We start from the raw sequence: 26785 nt of genomic DNA, 5'->3' as shown, positions 1-26785 counted from the left end.
CTCTCCTCTCCTCCTCTCCTCTCCTCTCCTCTTCTCTTCTCTTCTCTTCTCTTCTCTTCTCTTCTCTTCTCTTCTCTTCTTTCCTATTCTTTTATTGTAGTTTTGTTGTTGTTGTTATTGTTTTTTCCTGTTTTGGCAACAGGGTAATGATTTTGTAGAATGAATTTGGAAGCTTTCTTTTCTCTTCTACTTTTTGGATGGCTCAAAAATAGGTATTGACTCTTCTTTAAATGTTTGGTTGAATTTATCTGTGATTGTCATCTGGCCCTGAACTTTTGTTTGTTGTTGACTGATTCAATTTCATTGCTGGTAATAGGTCTGTTCATTTTTTTTAAATGTGTTCCTTATCAGTTTGTGTAGATAAAATGTTCCCAGAAATTTGTCCATTTATTTTAGTTTGTCTAATTTGTTAGTAACTAATATTTTTAAATATTCTCTTATTCATTATTTTCTGTGGTATTTTTTATTTCTCCTCTTTCATTCTTATTTGATTTATTTGAGTCATATTTATCATCATCTATCTATCCATCTATGTATCATCTATCTATCATCTATCTATCTATCTATCTATCTATCTATCTATCTATCTATCATCTATCTATCATCTATCTATCATCTATCTATCATCTTATCTAATCTCTGTCTTTTTTCTTTTTGATAAGTCTGGCTAAAGATTTATCAATTTTGTTGATATTTTCAAGGAAACAGCTCCTAGTTTCCTTGATCTGTATTTTTTCTTCTTTCTTTCTTTCTTTTTCTTTCTTTCTTTCTTTCTTTCTTCTTCTCCATTTCATTCATTTCTGTTTTAGTATTTATTATTTCTTTCCATCTCCTGGCTTTGGACTTTGTTGTTGTTTTTGTTTTCTCTTTTTTTGATTTTTTTTCTCTAGTTCCTGTAGGTGTACAGTCAGGTTGTTTAAGATTTTTCTTGTTTTTGAGGTAGGCTTGTATTGCAATAATCTTCCATTTGAAACAACTTTTGTTGCAGCCCAAAGATTGGGATTATTGTCTGCTTATTTTTATTTGTCTCCATGTATGTTTTTATTTCATTGAACCATTCACTATTTGTAGCACATTATTTTTGTTTTTTACTGATTTTTTTAAAGATTCTTTTTAAAGATTTTATTTATTTTTTTGAGAGAGAGAGCACACAAGCAAGGAGAAGGGCAGAGGCAGAGGGGGATGCAGACTTTCTGCTGAGCAGGGAGTGATGCAGGGCTCAGTTCCAGGACCCTGGGATCATGACCTGAGCTAAAGGCAGATGTTAACCCACTGAGCCACCCAGGGGCCCCTAGTAGCACATTATTTAACCTCCATGTTTTTATGTTCTTTCCAGATTTTTTTTTTGCGGTTTATTTTCAGTTTCGTACTGTTGTGGTCTGAGAAGATACATGACATTATTTCAGTCTTTTTGAATTTATTGAAACTTGTTTTGTGGCATAACATGGGATCTATTCTGGAAAATGTTCCATGTGCACTTGAAAAGAATGTATGTTCTGCTGTTTTAGGATAAAAATTTCTGAATATATCTGTTAGGCCCATCTGGTTCAATATGTCATTCAAAGCCACTGTTTCCTTATTGGTTTTCTGCTCAGATGATTTATCCCAGCTTTCTTTTTGCTTTAATTTGCATGGCAAATGTTTTCCATCCCTTTAATTTCAATCTGCAGGTGTCTTTAGGTCTTAAATTAGTTTCTCGTATTCAGCATATGGATCGGTCTTGCTTTTGTATCCATTCAGTAACACTATGGTTTTTGATTGGAGCACTTAGTCCATTTCAATTCAAAGTAATTATTGGTAAGTATTGACTTATTGTCATCTTGTTACGTGTTTTAGTTGTTTTTGTAGTTTTTCCTTCTCATTTCTTCTCTTGCTCTCTTCTCTTATAGTTTGCTTTCTTTTGTGATATGCTTGGATTTTTTTCTCTTTATTTATTTATTTTTATATCTATCACAAGATTTTTTATTTTTGGTTACCATTAGGTTGATATATAACATCTTATGTATATAGCAGTCTACATTAAGTTGATAATCAATGTTTGAGCTCATTTTCGAAATACTAAATTTTTGCTCCCCCAACACATTTCATGTATATGATGTTATACTTTACATCCTTTTATTTTGTGAATTCCTTGACTAATTTTTTTAAAGATTTTTTTAAAGTAATATCTACACCCAACACAGGGCTCAAACTCATGACCCCAAGATCAAGAGTCACATGCTGCGCCAACTGAGGCAGCCAGGTCTCCTTGACTATTTTTACAGATATAATCTGTTTATTGCTTTTGTGCTTTAACTTCTGTACTGGTTTTAAAGAGTTTAATCTACTACTTTTATTATGTCTTTATTTACTTGTGAATTTTTTTCCTTTATTAATTTCATACTCCTGATATGACCTTTTCTTTCCAAAGAATTCCCTTTAACATTTCTTGTAAGGCTGGTTTAGTGGTGAAATGAATTCATTTAACTTTTGTTTCTCTGGAAAATTCTTTATTTCTCCTTCTATTATGAATGGTGGCCTTGCTGAATAGAGTATTCTTGACTGCAGTTTGTTTGTTTGTTTTTTCCTTTTAGCATTTTGAATAAATCATACCATTAGTTTCTGGCCTGAAAAGTTTCTGCCAAAAAATCAGCCAATAGCTTGATGGGGTTTCCTTATATGTAGCTGTTTCTTTGCTGCTTTTAAAGTTCTCTTGATCTCTATTTTTTGCCATTTTAATTACTATGTGTCCGGGTGAAGATTTCTTTGGGGTTATTTTGTTGGGCACCCTCTGTGCCTCCTGGATCTGGATGTCTGTTTCCTTCCCCAGATTAGGGAAGTTTTCAGCCATTATTTCATCAGATAAATTTTTCTGCCCCATTTTCTCTTTCTTTTCCTTCTGGGATTTCTACAATGCAAATGTTATTACACTTGATGATATCACTGAGTTCCCTTAACCTAGTCTCATTTTTTATTGTGCTTTCTTTCTTTTTGCTGTTCAGTTTGATTGGTTTCTATTACTATTTTCCAGGCCACTGGTTCATTCTTCTGATTCCTTTTATTTATTCCCTGTAGTGTATTTCTAACATCAGTTATTGAGTTCTTCATTTCTGATTCGTTCTTTTTAATATTTTCTATCTCTTTGTGGATGGTCTCACTGAGATCCTCTCCTCTTTTCTCACATCCAATGAGTATCTTTATGGCCATTACTTGAATTCTCTATCAAGCATAATGCTTATCTCCATTTTTTCCCCTGTGATTTTGCCCTGTTCTTTCATTTGGGACATATTCCTCTGTCTCCTCATTTTGCCCAATTCTCAATTTCTATATATTAGGAAAGTACTGGTCTTATGGAGAAAAGGTCCTGTCATGTCCTGTGGTGCAATGTCCCCTGTTCACCAGAACCAGGCGCTTCAAGAGTTTCTAGTTGCATGTGCCCTACTGTTGTGTTTGAGACATGTTTGCCTTTACTCCAATCAGCTGCAGTGGCCCCCTTTTGCCTATTGTGTGTAGGGTTTGATCCTTGTGCTCTTTATGAGCCAATATGGGGCAACTTGGGCTTGTCATTGAATCAGACCAGATGCCTGCCTTCAGCCCCATTGTTGGATATGTGGGCACACCAAAGTGCAGGGTTCTCTCTGCAATGTACCTTGAGAGACTTTTTACTGATGGGCAGGACCTGCAGTCAGACCAGATGTCTGCCCCTAATATGTCTGTTGGGGTCTGTTGACCCCAAACAACAGGGCCTTTTTCATGTGCTATCCCTTTTGAGGTTGCTTGTTTGTTTGTCTGTTTGTTTTTTGGTGGGGTGGGCTGACAGTCAGATCAGATGTCTGTCCCCAGCCCACCGCTGGGGTTGTGATCAAACTGGTATATGTGGTTATCTTCCCTTCTTTCCAGAGCAAGAGTCACATTGGAGTGATGGTGGTCACTGTTAGGGCTGCTTGCAGAATGAGATGCATCAGGTGCTGCTTTGGAAGGATTCCTGCTGAGTGGGGCAGGTTGAATGGGCTGAATCTAATGGAGAATGTGGAATGGGGTACATGGTGTTAGCCAGCTATGTGGCGAGCTTTGGTGCGGGTTCTCACAGGTCTCTGGGTATCTAGGTTCGGTTGGGAGGAGAGAAATAGTGCCTACCAGTTCCTTCATTCTTAGAGAAGTCCCCTAAAGATCCATGACCCTCCAGCACAAGTTCTGAGCTCAGTAAATAAATCTTCCCATATACCCTAGATGCTTTTCAAACTGGTGCTTCTATTCTGTATCTCTGCTGGATTGTTTGTTATACTCTCTGTAAGGATGAGGACTCAGTTTCCCATTGCCTTCCAGCTCTCCTAGAGCAAAGTCTGCCATTTTTAAAAAGATTTTATTTATTTATTTATTTATTTATTTATTTATTTATTTGAGAGAGAGAGTGAGAGAGCACTAGTGGGCAGGAGGGGCAGAGGGAGAGGGAGAAGCAGGCTCTTCACTGGGCAGGGAGCCTGATGTGGGGTAGGATCTTGGGACCCCAGGACCATGACCTCAGCTGAAGGCAGATGCTTAACCGACTGAGCCACCCAGGTGCCCCAAGTCTGCTGATTTTTAAAGTATCTGTAGCTAAGCCCCACTGGTTTTCAAAACCAAATATTACTGGGGCTTGTCTTCCCAGTGCAAGTCCTCTAGGTCTGGGGTGCCCAGTGTGGGTCTCTTCCTGTCCTTTCTCTACATGTGTGGCATCCCTCCTCCTTGCATTTAGTCTCACTGGGAGTTTGGTTCTGACCATGTTTCCACCCCTTCTACCCTTCTAAATGTGACCTTCTATCTAGGATTCACTGTGGAGAGTGTTCTGCCAGTCTTTAGGTCATTTTCTGGGTTAGTTGCACCAGTGGGGCTGTTATTTAGGTGTATCCATAGGATAAAGTGAGCTTAGGATTCTCTTACTTTTTATCTTCCTAGATTCCCTGATTTTTTTTTTTTTTTGACATGGGTTAACTCTTCTGGTAAAGTAGAAATGGAACCAGATAAAATCCAGGTACAAACTAGAAAGTTAAATGCAGTGTGCAATGCCACCCATGGTTCTTTGATCTTTTTAGCTGACTGCCCTAAAGAATTGCTTCCTGGTTCAGGTTAATCCTCCTATTTGAATTCAGCATTTTGTTTACCATTACTGGAATTTTTGTCATTGTGTCCTCATTTGTCATTTGTGTCCTCTCTATAACTTCATGTTATAAAGACACTACCCAGCTAATGGTCCCTCAGCAATCTGAAGTGATTTCTAAGGCTTATGAGACCTCACATGAGGAGATGTAGAAAGTCCAGGAGTCGTTTGGCCTTCAGGGAACTTAATGATAAAGCCTTTTCCTGCTCTGGCACTCTTATTGCTCAAACGTGGCATAAGGATCTTAAGGAAATGAATTTCTTCCTCCTGGGAGATACCACACTGGGAATGAGTCCTCCTGAAGAAGGCAGATCTGTCTTGCTTGATGGCTTGTCATCACTACCAGGCCAGGAGACAGCCTCATCAGACCAGGTACAAAAAATCAGTGGTAAACTGATTCAAGGTAAAGATTGACTTGACACACATTGCTGAGTTGTATTTGCAGGATCTAAACCCCTTTAAGCACTCAGGTACCAGAGCAACTAAAGCCAGAGAACTAATGATGCTGACCCTGGCTGGTCCCATGACTTTGACCTCGACTTTCCCCCCAGTTTCATGCTGCATTCCCCACTGTGCAAACCTCTTCATGAATATGTATGTGCCCTTAGCTTTAAATTCCCCCATTTTTACTGTTCAGGGAGATGCTACTTTGAGAAATACCCTAGTGCTCTCCTTTCAAGGAAAACCCTTTCTTTTCCACTCTGGCTTGGCTGTGTCTTTTGTCTCTACACCCACCACGAGATGAACCCAGTCTCAGGCAAGCAGTGCTTTCTAAAACTTGATCATTGATGCTTTCAGAGAAAGATGCAGAGCAAAGGGGGGAAATGTGAAAAACTGACAAGACTAGAACCATTTTAAAATAGAGCTAAGTGGCCCCTGCAGAGAAACTGCCTTACCTGTTTTTGTATGAACTGGAATATAATCTTAGGACTGGGAACAATGCCAATTGTTTTAAACAATTGCTGGAGAAGTTGGGGGAGAATGGACATCCTAATCACAAAACTGTTGGTTGTGGAATTTCAAAGATAGAATCAGTGGTCTATCAGTGTAACTTAGCTTGTTAACACTTGTAGAAAACTTTGTGTTCCTTTCTCCAACTCTTGTAATTGTCCCCTTCCTTTTCCCCTTAAAAATTCCTTGCTTTTACCCTATAAGTGGGATGCGATTTGGGTTTCTTCCTGAATCTGTGCTCATAAAATTGCAATTTTTGATCCCAAAATATTCATTTGCTTCTCATTATGGCTCTTATTTTTAGGTTAACATCACACAGGTGTGGTACACTCATTACAATTAATGAATCGTTATGATACATTCTTTTTACCTGAAATCTATACTTTATTTAGACTTACTTAGTTTTTCCCTAATGGGCTTTTTCTGGTCCAGGATCCCTCATGACATTTAGTCATCAGTATTGTCTCTCTCTTTGTCTTTTAGATACACATTTACCTAGACTCCCTCCTTCCAGGCCCTGTTGTTTTTGTGATTTCTCCCGTGGCCACCTCATCTGCTCTCAGGGTTTTCACCGTAGTGACAGGGCATGACCCCCAGTGTCTCCCCTACAGCCTGCAGCTTTCGCTAGTCTTCAGATATGCTTGTCCAGCTGCTCCTCCTTGTGGCTACCCTGAAACTCAGGAAGTGCCACACTGATCTTGGGCTGAAAGACTCGTTCCTCCTCAAGAAGGCATCCTGTTCACATCAGAACCTGAGAAGTTTTCTGAGCTTCTCTCCTACATATTTCTCAGACCTCTCTTCCTTTCTGCATTTCTCTTGCTGTAAATCTCCTAGCTGGTATCCCAGTTGTCCTCCCTCAGTGGCCTTGAAACTTCCCTCTCCAAAACCTCCAGCACTTTCCCCATGACCCTGATCCCACTGCCAGTCCTTTCACCCCATGTTCGAATGGACTCTCAAGGTAAATTTCAAGATCTGGTGCCACCTGGCTTTCATCCCCTTGCTATATGCTGCTGCCTTTTATTTATCTGCCACATCTCACTTTGTTTTTTAAGATTTATTTATTTATTTATTTGACAGAAAGAGGGAGCACAAGTGGGGGAGTGGCAGGCAGAGGGAGAAGCAGACCTCCTGCTGAGCAGGGAGCCCGATGGGGACTCGATCTCAGGACCCTGGGATCATGACCTGAGATGAAGGTAGACGCTTAACCGACTGAGCCACTTGGGTATCCCTGCCACATCTCACTTTTAAAGTTACTTCTCAGGGCACCTGGGTGGCTCAGTCAGTTAAGCATCTGCCTTCATTTCAGGTCATGATCCCAGGGTTCTGAGATCGAGTTCCCATCGGGCTCCCTGCTCAGTAGGGGGTCTGCTTCTCCCCCTGCTTGTTCTGTCTCTCAAATAAATAAATAAAATCTTAAAAAAAATAAAGCTAGTTCTCATAGAAGCTTTCCTGCGGCCAGGGCACCAGAGTGCAAGATCACCTGCTCTGGGATTCCCAAACAGACCACGTTCAGCCACTCACTGAGGACAAAATCCAAAGGCAGAGAGACAAGCGGTGGTAAAACAAGAAAGGATTTTATTTCAGTGATTCCAACACAAGGAAGACAGCAGGCTAATGTTTCAAAGATGGTCTCCCAAATGCTGAAAATACTTCCAGGTTTATGTAAGGAAAATGTGGGGCAAAGGTGGGTAGGTACATGCAGGTAGGCAGTGAAGGTCAAGCCATCATTGTCTTGCAGTCAGTCAGGGTGTGTTCTTGCTGGCTCAGGGCAGTCCTTATTTGGTTGAGGGGGTAGTTTTGGGGGATGATTTGTCCTTGGGGTCTTCCACCTGAGCCAAGAGAGCGGGTGGTAATCAGAAGGGGGAATGAAGCATGAGAGACTATGGACTCTGAGAAACAAACTGAGGGCTTCAGAGGGGAGGGGGGCGGGGGAAGGAGATAGACTGGTGATGGGTATTAAGGAGGGCACGTATTGCATGTTGCACTGGGTGTTATATGCAACTAATGAATCATCGAACTTTACATCAAAAACCAGGGATGTACTGTATGGTGACTACATAATATAATAAAAAAAAAATTAAAAAAAAAAAAAGAGAGAGACAAGCTGGAAAAAAGAACCCAACTAGAAAGTTTGAGGTCGGGGCGCCTGGGTGGCACAGCAGTTAAGCGTCTGCCTTCCGCTCAGGGCGTGATCCTGGAGTTATGGGATCGAGCCCCACATCAGGCTCCTCTGCTAAGCCTGCTTCTTCCTCTCTCACTCCCCCTGCTTGTGTTTCCTCTCTCGCTGGCTGTCTCTATCTCTGTCGAATAAATAAAAATAAAATCTTTAAAAAAAAAAAAAAGTTTGAGGTCAAAATGGAGGTAGCCTAAGTCCACTTTCATCCCCTGACCCCACAGAGTAAGAGAAACTTCCCTGATATATTCTCTCAATATTGCTGATCTGTCACCCTACCATGGCAGTAATTTAAAAGTTATTTGTGCAATTTGTTGTCCGATACCTGAGACTGCAACTGCTGGCTCAGCATGCTAGGAAGGCCCAGACTACCGAGATGGGCTGCCTGGACTGGAATGTTGGGCTGGCTGTCTCCTCAGCCCATTTCTTAACCATTGTGCCTCACCTGCAAAACGAGGGGCTACTTGTGCTTGCTCTGCAGGATGATCACGCAGATGATTCCAGTTAGCATGTTGAAAGGTCTTCCAAGCGTTTCTAGTTGACATGAGGCCGTTGCCAGGAGAAGTAAATACACAAGTTTCTTCCAGGTCATAGGATGGTTCCTGAACTTCTTTTTCTGCTTCTCAGTTCATCAACCAAAGGGAGGGGCATGTTGCAGTTTAGATAAAGTCTTGCACAATGCAGGTAGCTTTCCCTTCCTAGCTCCAATGACCCTGACCTAGGGCTGAGCTCAGGTTACGGGTTTTGCAGACACGGCTGCACCTCTGTCTACCCAGGCCGGGAGGCTGTTACTGAGCAGACCTCTGAGGCTCAGAGCGGTTGTGAGTCCCAGAAAATCGCTTAGAACTATCAAAAAGTAGTGGGACCAGAATCCAGTCAGGTCTCCTTCTTAGGTCTCTCCACTACACTCATGTGTCCTTCTGGAAAACAGAAGAAAAGACAGAGGCTGGGCAGGGGCAGGAGATTAGGGGTGGAAGAACTGCATACCTTCAAGATATCTGTGGTCATTGTTTCCAGGGCTCAAGCTGGAGGTTTGATCTGATTATCAAGACAAAAGGTGCACTGGAATACAAGATACCCAGAAATGGGCACCAACAGCCAGCTTCTGCTGTAGCCCTGAAAACAATGCTCTGGATTTCCAAAAAGAGCTACCACTCTGAGCAGAGAGTAGATGACAGCCAGGAGTTGATGTCCATCTGTCAGCACACAGCAGCCAAGCCAAGGGGTCCTGGCCTTTTATAAGTTCCTCATCACCTGGTCAGCTGCTGAGGTGCAAAGTTGAGGGATAGGCAATGAGGACAGCTCCTAAGTCTTCCAGGTAAAACCAATCCTCTCTTCCCATAGTCTCCCCTCACCTCATTTCAAAGCACATTGAGGTCTTCTGATTAGAAATTATCTTTTTTCCATCTCTGGATTTATCATGACTACACCCTTACTATCCACACCCTGTTGACCTGGGCACTGACCTGCCTGGAGGAAACTTCCCAGCCAGAGAAGCCGCCGACCCTCCTCCCCCTGCTGAGGGGGATGAGCTCAGATTGGGGGAGTAGCAGGTTGTCTGGCTTCAGACAAGCATTTGTCTTAGACTTCTCCTTCCCAAGCGCCCATGGATGTAGGAAAGAACATTAGGGTTTGAAGCCGACAGGCAAGAAAGGGTTCTTGAGACATTTTTTGTGCAAAAAGGTGATTTATTAAACCACGGGGATAGGACCCGTGGGCAGAAAGAACTGCAGTGGGGTCATGAGGAGTGGCCCGTTATATATTGGTGGGGCATATGCTTGGGGAGTGATTGCCAAAACGTATTTTGTGGGGGTTAGAGATAAAGGCAGTTTCCAAAGTAATTTTTATATGTTAAAGTAGACTTACAGGATCCTGCTGGGGGGGGGGGTTGGGCTAGGACTGCCTTTTGCCCTTAGCAAAGTATTAACATTGAGGCAATCTAGTCCCTAGAGGAATGTCACCATGCCTGTTTCAAGGACTTACCAGTGGGCTCTAGGTAGCAAGGAAATTTAATAATTTTTCTTCTGCCTTTGTTTCCCACATCATCCATGAAAATGCAGAAAAGCAATTTTCTTTCCTCTGCCTCTTAAAACCTAGCTCAATATCTCACCTCCACCAAAAAATTGTGACAAAAATCATGTGTTCCATGTTCTCAGACTGTCCAGCCTGGCAGGAGAGAACTGCATCTATTACATTTATTACCCCTCCAAGGGGACTCCCTGGGGTGGGGTGGAAGCAGTGGTAACACACCCAGCACCTTGCTCAACATGGGTAGTAAATCAGTGCATAGGTGAGGCACTTTGCCACTCACGCACTGGGACATCAGGATTAGCAGAATAATGGAAATCCCACACAAGTGCAATTCACAGGAAGCACTGAAGGGCATCAGGACATGCCACCCCAAAATATGTCACTGTGGGGTAAGCAAAATTTTGAGCTAAAGGCATTTGAGTTCCTGGAATTCCTTATTTGCCTAAAAGCAGTGCCTCCCAAATGAACTGATAACCTAAATCCCCTCCCCTCCTGGGAGCTTCACCAAAAGTCAATAAAAGATTGACTTTTGTCACAGGAAAGGAGACTAGAAGTGAGCACCACACCCACACAGACTTTGTTATAAACTGTAGTACCTCCCATCTGTTTTCCTAAGGGCCCCATCTTTCAATAAAGTCCTTTGTATTTCCATAAGTACCCCTTCTCCCCGCCCTTCTAGGAGTCATATGTTCTCCCCTCTGGCCCTCTCCACCACCCACCACCTGTTAAGGTGGTATATAAGCCCCAAACTCTAATCACCAACTTGAATCACATTTCTCTATGAATTTCTGTCTACACATGCATAAAAATCTATCTTCTATCTTGCTTATCTATCTTTTGCCAGCTTAATTTGGAAATTCCCAATTAATGAATAGAAGAGGGTAGAGAAAGAGTTTTTACTCCCCAGCATTGCTTAGTGAAGACCAGCTGAGACCGTGCACAGAAACCGGGCTTTGAAATGTGGAGGTGCGACAGGAAATTGGAACCAAACAGTACAGGATAGTACAGATGACCATGGACCCAGAGCAGGTGCCAGACCTGGGTGAGGGAAGCGGAACTTCAAGAAGAGATGTCCCAGCTGCAAGCCACAGAGGTGCTCTGAAGCTGGGGAATCTGCTGCAAGAGATGTGAAGAACAAAGGCAAAAGAAATGCAGATGAAATTAAATTTCTTTACAATTTGCAGCCCATTGACCAGTAGTTGAGACAGGAAGAGTATGGCATTCCTCCAGGAACTCACAACTGCCTTCCTATTAATGCTTTGCTGGAGGCAAAGGGCAACCCTAGCTTGACAATAGCCAGGATTCCAGGATCCTGTGAGTCTTCTTTAACATATGAAAGTCCTTTTGGAAGCAAGGTTTCCAGGATCCTGAGAGGGGCTAAGTATTGTTAGGAAAGGTCATTTATTACTGTCTAATAAAACCTGAGTTATGGGACCCTTCAGATACATATCAGTGAACGATGCTCGGGGGATGATTGCCAACATGTATCTTAGAGGGCTAGAGATCTAAAGGAAGTTTTCAAAGGGATTTTTTTTTTCAAGATTTTATTTATTTGACAGAGAGAGAGACAGCCAGCGAGAGAGGGAACACAAGCAGGGGGAGTGGCAGAGGAAGAAGCAGGGAGCCTGAGGCGGGGCTCGATCCCAGGACCCTAGGATCAGGCCCTGAGCTGAAGGCAGACGTTTAACGACTGAGCCATCCAGGCACCCTTTCCAGAGGGATTTCTTTTCTTTCTTTCTTTTTTTTTTTAATAATTTTTATTTTGTTATATTAGTCACCATACAGTGCATCCCCAGTTTTTGATGCAATGTTCCATGAGTCATTATTTGCATATAATTCCAAAGGGATTTCTATATGTTTAAAGTAGACTTACAGGATCCTGGAGTGGGGGTTGGTGGGGTTCAGGCTGAGATTGCCTTTTGCCCTTAGCAAAGTATCAACATTGACGCAGTTGAGTTCCTAGAAGAATGTCACTCTGCCTGTTTCAAGGACTTGTCAATGGGCTGTAGGTAGTGAGGAAATTTAATAATTGTTCTTCTGCCTTTTATTCCCTTATCACCCCTCCCCATGTTGAATTTTGCTCAGCTTGTGAAAGGCACATTCATAGTCAAGGCAATTTAATCTCAGGATGTCAGAAGAGGGTGGGCAGCGTGGAGTTTCAACCTTGCCACTCAGAGTAGAAGCAATGGTTGAGCCTAGAGTTGGGAGAGAGGTCCCTGATTTGGAGCATAGCAGCCTCTGAATGGAAGAAAACAGGCCACCACAATATTCTTCTCGGGCTACCTTCCTGCTTCTCTGGAGGTGGGCTTGGATATGCTCCTGAGCAGCGAGATGCAGAATAGGAGGCATCAGGATGAGGGGCAGCTGGTGGCAGTAGGAACACAGGAAGGAAGGGAAGGAAGAAAACAGATTCATGGGGACTCTGTCTTTGAATCATCGACTTGAGGCAGTGTTATAGAAGTTTTGGAAGAGAGGAGAGAGCAGGTGTTTATGTAGGCTTCTGGGTGGACACCCATCTATGGAGCAGGGTAGGTGGTCAGGGGCACCAGCTTCTGGAGCCCAGAGGTCATGTGCACAGTGGGGGACATCATGTCCACCTGTCCACTGTAGGCTGCCTCGAGGACTGCCCAAACCATGGCATGGGTGCCTTTGGGGAGCCAGGGATCCAGAACCCTCTTGAGAGAAACCAAGGAGGCCTTTCTGACAGCCAGGGCAGGGTCAATTTCACCTACGTAGCATGTCAGAACCTTAGTGAAGGTTCATCTCACAGCCAAAGGTCTTCTTCCTGGCTCCCAATTATTTACCCTCTTGAAGTTCAGTCATTCTTTGAAAAGTCACATCCTAAGAAGCCCCTGTAGATTGTGCAGAGATTATAATATATAATATAAACATACAATTCCTCCCACCCCCTTCTTATTCCCTAAATGGGGGAGCAAAGTCAGCAAGGAAGGGGAATGGCAGGACTGTGACAAGAGTTGGGACTGGTGAATGGCCAGGAGCACCAGAATGGGGGTGTCCAGAGCTGTGTATAGGCCTGACCCATGGCTTTCCATGGCCTTGCCTAGGATTGGCTCTGGCTGACCCCATCATGGCAATGCCCAGGACACTCAAGGGACTCTGAGAATTTCAGCATGAATTGAGAGGCTTGAAACAGAGTTCTGTCTTGATGAGACCTAAATTTACTTTCATGATGAAGAGTCAACTCTAGGCCTGGCCAGCCATTAACCTGGTCACAGGGTTTATTTGGAACCCATGTTTTTAACTCACTCAAGACTTCTTGTCACCAGCTACCTGAAAAAGTGGGGATTTTGCCTTTGTGGTAAAGAGCTGGTCACCTAGCGAAGTGGGAATCTAAGTGTGATGGTTGATTGTATGTGTCAATGTGGTGGGGCCATGGTGGACAGATATTTGGTCAAAAATTTTTTGGATGTTTCTGGGAAGGTGTTCTTGGATGAGATTAACATTTAAATCAGTAGGCGTTGAATAAAGCAGATTGCTCTCCTCAGTGTGGGTAGGCCTCGGCCATCAGACGAAGGCTGCTATGGACTGAATGTTTGTATCCTCCCCAAATTTATATGTTGAAACCCAATCCTCAGTGTCATGCTATGAGGAAGTGGAGCCTTGGGAGGTGATTACATTATGAGCCTCTGATGGGATTAGTGCCCCCCCTACGGAGATCCAGAGAGCTCCCTCACCCCTTCCACCATAAGGACACAGCAAGATGTCTGCTTATGAACTAGGAAGTGGGTTCTTGCCGGACACCAGATCTGCTGGAGCCTCCCTCTTGGACTTCCCAAGCTCTGTAACTGTGAGCAGTGTTTAAGAAACATTGTTTTCCCACCCGGTCTCTGGCACGTTTGTTATTGCAGCCCAAACTAAGACAAAAGCCTTACTAGAAGCCTGATCTTTCCCAAGAAAGAAGGAATTCTGCAAGCAGACTGCCTTTAGACTATAATTGCAAGTCTCCCTGAGTGTCCAGCCAGCCAGTGCCCCTGTAGATTTTAGATTTGCCAGCCCCCACACTCATGTGTGCAATTTCTGTGAAATAAATGCCTTTCTATATATGTATATGTACACATCCTGTATTGGTGCCATTTCTGTGGAAAATCCTGATAGATACTGTTAAGATTTTTTATTATTTTTTTTTATTTTCGAAAGATTTTATTTATTTATTTATTTATTTGAGAGCTAGAGATAGAGATAGAGCAAGAGGAGGGAGGAGAGGGAGAAGCAGGTTCCCTGATGGAAGCTTGACACAGCTTGACACAGGGCTCGATACCAGGTCCCTGGGATCATGACCTGAGCCGAAGGCAGATGCTTAACAGCTGAGCCACCCTATCCCTTGATCTTTAATAATGTGCTCTGTACTTGGGGTTGTGCTGGTCTTCTGTTTCCAAGGGTTTTGTGGGTAAATTGTGATTACAAATGTGTTGGAAGACTGGTTTCCTGGGAGTAGGAAACTGAGTCAAATAGACATACTTTGGCCTAAATTATGTCATGTCTTACGAACCTCTCTACCAGATTTGCTCCAAAATGAGGGGCTAGATGAGGCCCCCTCACTCACATTTCTTTGGGGTAGAGGAGCCTGCCTTTCCTGTGACTCTGCTATTTTGTTGACAGCTTCGTGCAATGTGGCATCCGGAAGAATCCACATGGACAGCAACAAGGAGCTGGCCTCTGGGAAAGCTCCCTAGTTGTCCTAAATGCTTAGTGAATGCAGCAGAGTGAGTAAATGTGCTTGCCCAAGGCATTTCTGTTCTTTAGGCCCGTGAAGAATTTGCAAATATGCACCTGGGCTGCAAACCCTCTAAGAAGAGACATGAAGGGGTCACATTTCTAAAACCCAAGGAGATGGGAGTTTCCACAGCTGTGAACTGGAGGAAGCATGACTGGGTCCCTGCTGTCAAAGACCAGGCGTCTGTTTCCAGCACCCACTTCTAACAAGTAGAATGCAAAGCGTACCACAAACTGAGGAAGGTACTTGTGGACAGGAACTGCTGCATTCCCCCGCGGCCCCTGGAGGCGTCTGTCCGGAGCAAGACACAGCTCCCTGTTTGCTTTCTAGTGTTTGACGCTCTCATACTGCCATTTACGCTCCTTTACATCTAGGAGTCTCCTCAGACAGGTAGACACAGGCATTCCCTCTTGTAGAGACAAAGGGGGTGGATGTAGAGAAATACCTTCTCTAAAATCAGACGGTATTAAACCCAATCACCTTCAACTGTTTACCACACCAGGCCTACTCCTTGAGTATGATGTATTTCTTGAAAAATTCTCTTTTAGGAGCTGTCTCCGGTTACAAATGTTTAGGATCTGAAGGGCTGATGTGTGAGAACATTCACCTGCATGCATTCCTTCCCATGGTGATGTCGTTTTTGGGGGTGGTGGTGGTGTTTTGGTGGGGTCCAGAGCCAACGGCCAAGAAAGAATTCTTGAGACAGCTTTGGTGCCAAAAGGTGGTTTTGTTAAAGCACGGGAACAGGACTTGTCGGCAGAAAAAGCTGCTGCCCCGGAATTGTGAGGGGCAACTGATTATATACCTCGGGGTTGGTGGGAGTAAAATTAGGGAAGCTGCAAAAGGCCTTTCCTATGCTAAAGACTCACAGGGTGTTGGAGGAATGTCCTGCCTATCTCAAGTACTTGTCAATGAGCAGCAGGTTAGAAGGACATCTATCTACATTTCCTTCTGCCTTTGTTTCCCACATCAATGGGGCTGATATACTGGCCTCTCCAGTGCCAGCCACCTCGGCATGCATAGGGTGCCCGGGATGGGGGGGGGCAGTGGCATCTGTCAATGCAAAGTCATTTCCTTAGGGAGGAGCCCATCATTTTTGAGTAAAGTCCTTAGAGCAAAGGCCACTTTGTTGTTCTCTTAGTATGTGATTGTGTGAAACTGCAAAGGATCAAAAGTACTAGTGAGTACTAATACAGCCAGCGAAAGGGTCTGTCCAGCATGCGATTCTCTTCAGGCTTCCAGCTCCAGGGGCTTCTGGGAACAGCAGCATTTCCATGAAGCCAGCAAGCGGGCATCCGTAAGTGGACAAGCGCAGGCAGGAGGCCGCCAGCATGGGGGATGGGACAGGAGCAGGATGGGGCCAGCACTCTGAGGAGTCCTCTCCGAAGGAGGCTCTGTAAGGCACTTCCCTGAGACAGTGGGGCATAATCATGAATATACCTGGTCTCTGAGCCTGGTTCCTAGCACAGAAATTCAAAAACCCTGCACATATCCGGAGACATAGAAATGTCTTTGTTATACTGATGGATGATTTGTGCTGGGGCAGGGATGTAGCCTCAGGATGGGGCTGTTCACCAGGAACACCAAGCGCTTGATGAAGGTCTAGGGTCTTGGGGCCAAACCCAGCTCTGGGGCGAGGAAGAGGGGAACTGGTGCTGAAGATGGTGTCAGTCACACAGAGCACTGTAATGAAATCCCGACAAGACCTTTGGACGCTCAGCTGAGGGGAGCTTTCTGACCATGAACAAAGTGTTGTGATGGGAGGCGATGCACCCCGACTCCACAGAGAAAGGGCACAGAGCTCTGCATTCTGACCTTCCCTGTGCAACCCTTCCATGTGGCTGGTCCTCCGTTGTATCCTTTATAATAAAAACTAACCGTAAGGACAGTGCTCTCAGTGAGTTCAGTGGAAGATGAGGGGTCAGTGGAGCCCCATCTGCAGCCAGCCCAGAAGTGTGAGTGGCCCCTGAGACTTGTGGCTGACACCTGAAGTGGGGACAGTCTTGTGCAGGATTTTGCCCTTTAACCTGTGGGATCTGATGTTAATCCCAGGTAGTCAGAGTCAGGATAGAATTGAATTGTTGGACACTTATTTGGTGTCAAAGAATTGTCATCAGGACAGTGAGTGGCAGGCTCTCCTGGGCACCTGGATGAGCTGGTTTCTAAGCCTCTCTTTCAGTTTCTAGAGGGCAGAAACAATGGGGTACAGCCTTATATAGCACACATCAAAGTCCCATTTTGTTAACACGGAGCTGAAGACATAAACAGATGAACACATGGAGGTCCCTGCCTTTGGTGAGAAGCTGTGGAGAACGTTTTGAGAAGATGCACCATGTGCCCTCTTCCCAGCTACAACGTGGGTCTGTGCTCACCTTCTCTGAGCCCCAAGACTGCCTACCTGCCCAACAGCTTTCCATAGGACAGGGAGCGTCACCAATGGCAGCTACATGAAAATCTCCACAGGGACTGGAGACTGCCTTCGAGATGCTGCCCCCAACCCCTGCACAGCCGTCCAGGTGGCTGTATTTGCTGGAACACCTGGACTGCTGCTATGAATTTGGTGAGTGCACATCCAGACTTTTGGCTTCTTGAGCTCAGATTAAAGGAAGTTGGTACTGATCTTGACCACAGAATATCATCCTAACACCAGCCAGGCCATTTTGGAAAAATATGAGTAGCCAAAAGGGAGACAATATAAATATGGTCCAGCCACCCTCCATCCCCATCTCCCATCCCTACCCCCTCCTGCCCACAACTGGAGGAGTCAGTGTTTGCTGAAGATGCCCAGTGCTGGTACAATTTCCACCTGAGTTTATATACTTTCCCACTGCAGATCATCTTCTGCAGAAACACTCAGGGAAAACAAACTATCCAGAAGTCTCATTTCTGAATTTACCTTCACAGTGGGCTGTAGGCAGGTCCTGTCTCTTCTTAGAGCCATGCTTTCAAAAGAGCTCCATCTTAATTTGGGTGGGATCAATTTGCCCCAAGTACAAGCTGTGTCTTTTCTGACCTGCTATGCTTTTTGAGCAGGTGCCCCCGTCCCCCCATATTTTGACAAAATGGGAGCAAGACCTGTATAAATACCTAGTTGTTTTTTAAGCAGAAGAAAAAAAGAAAAAAATCCCTTGCCAATTGCTTGTGTGGTAAGACATCCTTTGTCTTGCAGAGGTCACCAGCCTGCCTGTGAGATCCTCGGCTATAGCTACAATGTTGGAGATAGGCCCCTGGTCCTTCACACTTGTGTGTTCCTGAGGAGTCTGCTTTCCCATCTCTTCTGCACAGAGTTCTACATCTTATGTGGAATTTCTACAGCTTCAATGTACTGTGGTGATTGTATGCACATTAATCATGGTGCCCTGGTTGTAGACTATGATTTCCAGAGGGAATCAAGTTCTCAGTGGGTGCTGGATGGTCAAAGCAGGTAGGGATGGACCCCCAGGGCTCTGCCCTTAATGAACTCATGATCTCTAATAACTTCTGGATGCGCTGTGTGTGGGGTGGGGCAGTCTTCCAACGACTCACTGCTCCTTTCTGTAGCCTTGTTGCATGGAGCACTGGTGGGCACTGACCCTCATTTTTTTTTTTTTTTGGAAGACATTTATTTTAGAAAGAGCGTGTGAGCAGGGCGCGGTGGGGGGGCAGAGGGATAGGGAGAATCCTCAAGCCAGCTACCCTCTGAGTGTGGAGCCCAACAGGGCTCCATCCCAGGACCCCGAGATCATGACCTGAGCTGAAATCGAGTCAGCAGCCTAACTGACTGAGCCACCCAGGTGCCCCGACAGTATCAACTTTTGCTGCTTGAAGAAAATGTGCCTAGCCTTGTTTGGTAGGATTGGGGACCATCAATTTCCCTACATTCCACTGCAAGCAGAAGAGCTTGTGCCTGGTCCAAATTCTGTTTTTGGCGGAGGAGGGAAACTATCTCAGAGGAGAGCAACTTGGACCATTCCCCAAGTCTAGAGCAGGTATGGACTTGCACCTTCTCTTCCATCTGTGTCATGGTGTGACTTAGGAACGGCAAGAGACCCTCCTGCCACTGGTCTCAGCTTTGTTTTGCCCAGGTGGGACAAGAGTTCAGGAGACAGAGGATATGCTGAACCCTGGCCAGGCTTGGGTTAAATGGCTATGGTGTGACCAGGTGTGTAACCTACGCCTGGTGTAGGGAAACCGTTCCTTCCTCTCTCCTCTAGAGACAGGTCAGATCGGCCGACTGAAGCTATCTGAGACCTAAGTTTCACAAGGTGATGTCTGATGTCCAGAAGGGCCATTTTCAATATCCTCGCACCTCAAGCTCTCCAACTGACCATCTCTCTCAGGCTGTGCTTTCACTTTTTAAAAATAAAATTAAAAGTCTAACACAAGTATTAATTCAGTGAGTTTTTATTATGCACCTGTTAAGTTTGTGGGCACAATACCAAGGGATCTGAGGAACAGGGAGGGCAGATGCTTCTCAGATGTGCGGTCTTTGAACCTCATGGCAAGGTAGACACCTCACCTGCCTGCCCAGCGCCCACAGAGGGAGGGAGGAACCAAGTCGGCCAGCTCTCCTATTTGGAGCTTTCCCCAGCGCAGGTAGCCCCAGCTTCTCTTGCATGGCATGAACCTGGGATCCGACCTACATCACCCAGGACAGTTTCCAGGGGCAATGTCAACTCCCGGCTTCCTGGGCGCCTTGGTCAGCTTTGGGTCAGTGAATGCAAGGTGGCCTCACGGTATTTGATGGGCACTCAAGAAATGTAGCCTCCTTGTCGGTTTTGGTTCTGTTATATTCCATTTGTTTCTTATTTAGGATCCAATTTTACACATAAAATACACCCAGTGAGTTGAACAACGCTCCTTTTAGACAAGTTTCTGAAGTGGGTGGGTGGATACACTCACCACCGATGGAAACTTCGGGCAAGAGCTCGGTGGATGGAATGAATGCATGGAGTTTGGCTTCTCTATTTGGAATTTTCTACTCTCTTAGCCTTTAAAGATTTTTTGTGTTCTCTCTCCCCTTTTCCTGGCAGGTCAATACAAGAGGCAAACTATTGAGAAACGAAGAGACCCCAGTAGTTTATTTTTTGTTGAAGGTATGACCAAATGTTTTTACTGCATTTACTGTCCCTGGGTAGGTGGATGCATCTACACGGGAACAGAGCTCAACTATGGGACCTTGTAACCTTCACCGGTGTCTCGATGTGGCAATGAAGTGTCACCTGACAAGGAGCAGCTGCTGGCTGGGTGCCCGGACATACAAATTACACAGAACACCTGCCTGGGTGCTGGTGGATTCTACAGCTGGCCACAACTACTCATCAGTCCCTGTGTGTCCCAGTCACTGCATTCTTTAAGAACAGAGCCCAGTTACCAGCGCTCGCTCCCAGTCCACAGTCACGGGCTGCAAACTTTCAAGGCTCTCGTGCATTGGACACCCGCCCTGGGAACAGAAGCTTGGGTCTGAATCCTGCTTCCACTGGAAGTGAGAGCAAGCTAGTTTGTACTGACTGTTCCATGAACTGGAAATGACAACAGCACTGTGGCTCTCTCTGGTGTTGTGGGTTGAACTGTGTCCAACCCCACAACTTGTAGGTTTATGTCCTAACCCCGGTATGTAAGTGTGACTTTACTTGGAAATAAAGCCATGGTGGATGTAATCAGTTAAGATGGGAACATAGAGGAGTCGGAAGGGTAGGTCCTAGATATGGGTGGTGTCCTTATAACAGGGGCAACGTGGACACAGACACATACGCAGAACACCGTGTGAAGATAAGCAGTACATGGATGGGGTGATGCTCCCACAAGTCGTGGCCTATCAACTGCCAGCAACTGCCTGCCAGAGGAGATGCGGGACATATAACCTCCCTCTCGAGGACCCAGCCCTGCAGACACCTCCATCTGGGACTCTGCCTCCAGAACTCAGATGCTGTGTGCGTTGCTGTAAGCTGTCCTGTTTCTACAGCAGCCCTAGTGAACAAACAGGACGGGCAGGCTGAGTTAATGCTCACAGGAGGTCGTGTCCCCTGCCCACCTCGCCCAGACAACACTGTGGGCTGAGCTCCGCACTTGTAGAAGCGGTGGGGCAGGATGGGGCGTCTAAGTGCCTTTCAAATGATGATGACCACACTCCCATTCCACCAGGATTTATCAAGGGCCTCCCAGAGTACAGAGAACATTTTGGGGAGAGCGTGCAACAGTTTAAAACGTGGGCTTTGCCTTCAATGAGCTCACATTCCCTAATAACCAGACACCATCACTAATAAAAGGGTGGGACTGTTTCCCTGTGCAGGCAGCTGTCTAGCCCCTATCGAGGCTCCTGTAACAGTGGACTGTTCCTATGGGCTAGACAGTGATGGGGATAGTACATGGCTGGGGGTGCTTGGCCCTGCCCCCCTCATGCCAGGTGACACTGGCCTGGACAGCCTTCCTCCCAGCTCCCCCCCCAAGCTTCTTGCTGTCACACAGAAGTCCTGTTCCTCCCAGACCTCAGGATGGGGGAAGGGAGGATGTGGGACAGGGATTTATGGGCCTGCATTTAAGACTGGTTGGCGGGGGGCACACCCCCCGGAGGGTCACCATGGCGGGGAGCAGCCCAGTCCCTCCTGCCTGGAGAGCAGTGCAGGGGGTTCCCTAAGACCTGGAAAGACGGAAGAGTCAAAGCCGGTGGAGAGAAGCCCTCCCTGCTTTTTGGCACAGCGGAGACAGAACAAAAGCTCAAAANCGGGGGATTGGGAGAAGGACGGGATGGGGGACCGGACAGGACGCTGCCCTGCCTGGAGGGGTTGCCCCCGCGCGAGGAAGGGGTGGGGAATGCGCCCTGCTCCGGGACGTGCCCTGCCCCCCCCCCCGCCCCGGCAGGCCCCCTCAGTAGGAGTTCAGAGCCTGCTTGGAGCGGCGCTTCATGTGCAGACGCTGGTGGCGGAGGAGGTCACAGTTTTGCGAGAAGCTTTTGACGCAGTACCGGCACTGGAAGGGCCGCGCCTTGTCCTTGCCGTGCACGCTGGTGCGGTGGCGCGCCAGGTGGTCGGGCCGCTGGAACGCCTTGCCGCACTCGCAGCACTGGAAGCTGAGCTCGGCCGAGCCGTCGGGCAGCAGCGCCGGGACCCCCGCCCACGGGACCCGCGCCCGCCGCGGCCTCGGCCTCGCGCTTCTGCAGCGGCCCCAGTCTGCTGGTCTGCAGGTGAATGCGCCTGTGCGACAGCAGGTGTGAGTTCAGGCGGAAGCTCTTCCCGCAGGCGCCGCAGCGGTACGGCTTCTGGGCCTCGTGGCTCTCCAGGTGCCCGTCCAGGTCCTCGCTGTCGCTGAACAGCTCCCCGCACACCGAGCACTCGTGCGGCTTCTCCTGCTCCCTGCGGCTGCGCAGGTGCCGGATGAAGTTGACCCTCCAGCGGAAGATTTTCCCGCAGTTCGGGCAAATGTAAGACTTCTTCGAGGACGACGTCTGCACCTCGCCCCCGGCCTCGGCGCCACTCCGGTGGGAGGTGGGCAGGCTGCGCGGCTTCTCCGTGGGGCTCCGCAGCTCATCCGCGCAGTAGGGGCCGAGCTGGGAGTCCTCGTCCCCAGAGCTGGACAGGACGATCTCGATGGTCACCTCCTCATCCAGGCCATTCTCTGGGGCCAGCGCGTCACCTCCGGCTACGGGAAAGCCACGGGGAGGGTCAGCGGTGCTGCGCCTGCCACACCCCCGCACCTATAAACCCGACCCAGGAAGGCTCGGCTTGATTCTTTCCCCCAAGCCCCAAATCCCAGTCCTTATTTTTCCTCTCTAGGCACTGAGACCCCTACAAGCTCTAACGACTTTGTGTCTATTGGTGTCAAGTCCTGGCCGTTCACACATCAGTCAGCACTGCCCTACTTAACCAGGCCTAGGGCCCCTTCGAGACCCTAGTAGAGAGAAAGACCCTATACCCTTTAAGGGCAGCGGCAGGCAGGAAGGTGCCGGCTACCACGTGCTGAACACTGAGTTCCTTCAGGGGCTTGGCCAGACTTCTGACACCAGCAGCCCCATTTGCTCCTGGATACAACCCAGTGATTTGCCAAATTACACACACAGGCCAACTTGGGGGACACACTCCGAGCTCAGGGCTGAAGAGGGAGTCAGCCTCGCTGTGCTGACATCAGGGCTGCCCCACTGTCCCCACCACCCAGGTCACCTGTGTCACCTCTGAGGCTTGCCAGCAGCCAGCGGTGGGGATGGGCAGTGGTTCTGGAGTTTATAACCTAGTCTGAGGCAGACTCAATGAATCCTAAGTCTGTAATGTTGGAAGATGGGGGCAAGTGGGTGGGCAGTGGAATGCTTGGCTTGTAGTCCCAGCCTGCAGCCCAGGCATAGCTCCCCCTCGGGTCTGTTTCCTCACTTTTGTGAAATGTGGACTCAGGTCTAGAACGGGGAGTAGTGGAGCCAAACCCTTGGAGACATAGGCAGGGATACGGTGCTTCTGCATGTAATCTCGGGGGGGGGGGAAGTTCCATGAGGTCAGGGCACCTGAGGGCAAGAGGAGCTGGAGACAGAAGCAGGGCAGGAAGACTGAGAAGGCAAAGAGAGCAGGAGACAGCAGGAACAGCAGAGCCATGGGAGCAGGTGTTTCTTAGAAGACAAGGGCGCTCAGCACGCAATGAGGCTGGGGGGTGGGAAGAGGCACGAATATTTGGGAAATTCCCTGTTTCATTCACATTGGAGAAAATGACAAAGCGTGTTTGGAGAGAACTCCGAGTGCCTGGAGAACCATCAGGTAAAGGGATTATGGGAGTGAGCCGGGGACCCAGTCAAGCAATGGGGATGAAGTCATCCAGGAAAGATCCATAGAGGACCCTCCTGTGGGACGGCCTGAACTCCCGGGGACTGCACGGGGCCCACCACTGGTTCTGAGACTTGCGTGTGAGCAGCCTGGATAACAAGCAAGAGACGGATGAACCCTGGGGTTCAGACCTCTGGCATTCTACACAACAGGCCAGCAGAGCCACTTATCCTCGATGCCCAAGGAAGACTGGCTGCAGAGGCCATCCTGCGGGAGACAGGACTCTCACCGCATCCACGGGCCCCGAGGGGCACAGAGCCCTGAGCCCACCATTACCCGCAAGCCGCACATTCTCACGGAATTCCAACCCTTGCTTGGGGGCCATCGGCCTTTCTTCTTCTCAGTTTCTCCCTTTTGAAGATTTTATTTATTTGACAGAGAAAGAGAGTACAAGCAGGGGGAGTGGGAAAGGGAGAAGCAGGCTTCCCGCTGAGCAGGGAGCCCAACGCAGGGCTTGATCCCAGGACCCTGGGCTCAGGAGCCGAGCTGAAGGCAGATGCTTCACCGACTGAGCGACCCAGGAGCTCCCAATTTCTCCCTTTTGGAATGAAAAGGTCCATTCTATGCCTGTCCCACCACTGCATTTTGGGAGGTACAAAACGTGATGTCTGGTCTCACAGGTTCATAGCTGGACAGGGACATGCCTGGGTCTCACCTACACCTGACCTACAGGGTATTTAGGTGAGATGACAGATGCAGGGCGGATGCTGGAACAGACTAAGGGATGTTTGGAACAGGTGAGTATCTGCTGCATGTGAAGAGGACAGGAACGCTGGGCACCTGAGGGCAGAACACAACGAACTGAAATGCATCCCCTTAAAAATTCCTATCTTGAAGTCCTAAGCCCAGTACCTTGAATGCAACTATATCTGGAGATAAGGCATTTCAAGGGGTAAAGAAGTTAAAATGAGGTCATCAGGGCAGGCCCGACTCCAGCAGGTGTCCCCCTAAGAGGAGATGAGGGCACCAACAACCAGAGATGGGCCATGTGCAGACGCAGGGAAGAGACGTCTGTCCACAGGCCAAGAAGGGAGGCCTCCGGGGAAGGACAGCATTCTGCCCCCTTCAGCCTATGCTCTGAGCCCCCAGATTTCTGAGAAAACCAGTGTCTGCTGCTTGAGCCTCCCAGTCTGTAGTATTTTGGTAGGCAGCCCTAGGAGACTAATGTGATGCATATGGGGTGACATCCACTCCAATCAGAGAGTCAGCAGGGACAGGAGCTCTGTGCTCGGCACGAGGAGTAAGTCAGGGTGTGCATGAGGGCAGTAAGGATTCCAGGAGGGAAGACGGTAGAGTTACTGGTCCAGGTGCTCTTAACGTGAATTATTTAATCCTCAATGGTAAGTCCACCTGGCAGCCAAGACTGTCACCTCTGAGAGACAAAGTTGCCCAGGGTTTCAGGAGCACGGGAATGTAGCCCGTGCTTGGCTAGCTGCAGGCGGGAAATGCCAGACCGTAGGGTGTGCTGCGGCATGCGCATGGCCACGCCGGCAGCACACGCCCCAGGAAGGGCATTCGTGGTCTGCAAATGCACCGCTCCCAGAGCAGGATGGCCGAGTCACAGCCAGGGCAGGAAGCCAGATGCAAAAATTAACAAATAAATAAAAATCCAGGCATTATAAGAAATACATTCTTGTCATGTTAGAATGGGGAGGCTTTCTTACAAGACACAAAGCCTGAAAGGAGATGATGAAAAAATTTACAGTTCTAAAACGCAGAAAGGGGCGCCAGGGTGGCTCAGTCAGTTAAGTGTCTGCCTTCAGCTCAGGTCATGATCCCAGGGTCCTGGGATCAAGCTCCACCATCGGGCTCCCTGCTCAGCAGGGAGTCTGCTTCTCCCTCCGTGTCTGCTGCTCCCCGTTTGTGCTCTCTCTCAAATAAATAGATAAAATCTTTAAAAAAAACGTAGAGGGGCACCTGGGTGGCACAGCGGTTGGGCGTCTGCCTTTGGCTCAGGGCGTGATCCCGGCGTTATGGGATCGAGCCCCACATCGGGCTCCTCTGCTAGGAGCCTGCTTCTTCCTCTCCCACTCTGCTTGTGTTCCCTCTCTCGCTGGCTGTCTCTATCTCTGTCAAATAAATAAATAAAAATCTTAAAAATAAATAAATAAATAAATAAAAGTAGAAAAATAATTATGGACTGAAAGACATACAAAGTTTTAAAAAAGTGGGAGTAACTGTGCAAATACATAAGAGGCGACAGATCCAGGCCCCTAATTCAGAGTTCCTAGGAATTCCCAGAGAGGACAAGCTAAGACTCGGTGATGTGCCGAGAACAGCCTGGAAGCCCAACCCCCCCGTGTGAGGGCCTCAGGCAGGGGGGCCTCTGGGAGGTAGCTGGGTCTAGACACAGTCTTGAAGCTGGGACCCTGGGCTCGGAGGAGCGCTTACAGTCACAGGAAGATGCGGGACAGCATCGCCCTCGGACTCCAACAGAAGGGAAGGCCGCGTGAGCACATGGGGCGAAGGCAGGCGTTACAAGTCAGGGAATGTCCTCACCATCCACGGGGCCTGTCAGCACCCGAGGCCGGCCTGCCCCCGACTCCAGGACCGTGAGAAGGAAATGTCTGCTGTCTTCGCAGACCGCTCAGAAGGCGTCAGCAGCACACAGTGCACGCACGGCAGCTCCTGCGGATCTCATGCTGCTGCAGGGCTCGGGGCCCAAGCAGAGCTCACCCCGGGGGAGGGGGACACAAGCAAACACCGGGGCTGCAGACTATTACGTATGCAATGCAGAGAAAAGCACGCGGAACCAGAAGAGACAGTCCATGTCAGTGTGGCCGTTACAGTGACCACGCCGGGAGCACCCAGCGTGCGGTCGGGGCGGGGGCACAGGTCCCTCCCCTGCTCAGAGGCCATGGGGCACCAACGTGCTTGGAAACCTAGCATCCCTCCCTGTTCTCAGACAGCCAAATCCCGCCCGGGGCCCCAGTGCAGGGGCAGCGGAGCCGGTCAGCATCCACCTTCTAACGGCGTGCTGATGGGGCTGAGATATGCTG

The 26785-nt window shown here is 47.7% G+C and overlaps 2 protein-coding genes across 2 annotated transcripts in view; both read right to left on the bottom strand.

The window, feature by feature from the left end:
* DNAH9 (dynein axonemal heavy chain 9) overlaps positions 1–26785 on the bottom strand; it is a 1064222-nt gene that overhangs the window by 221280 nt on the left and 816157 nt on the right. The gene's annotated exons all lie outside the window — the stretch shown is intronic.
* ZNF496 (zinc finger protein 496) overlaps positions 21716–26785 on the bottom strand; it is a 34284-nt gene continuing 29214 nt past the window's right edge. Inside the window, 2 exon segments of the mRNA XM_034647016.1 lie at positions 21716–22104; positions 22106–22623. Of these exon segments, the coding sequence (XP_034502907.1) occupies positions 21853–22104; positions 22106–22623 (770 nt within the window). The 3' untranslated portion in view covers positions 21716–21852.

This window comes from Ailuropoda melanoleuca, chromosome 17, assembly GCF_002007445.2.
Source record: "Ailuropoda melanoleuca isolate Jingjing chromosome 17, ASM200744v2, whole genome shotgun sequence".
In the NCBI taxonomy this organism is placed as follows: domain Eukaryota; kingdom Metazoa; phylum Chordata; class Mammalia; order Carnivora; family Ursidae; genus Ailuropoda; species Ailuropoda melanoleuca.
The sequence above is the reverse complement of the archived record's forward strand: the minus strand, read 5'-3'. Positions and strand labels throughout refer to the sequence as shown.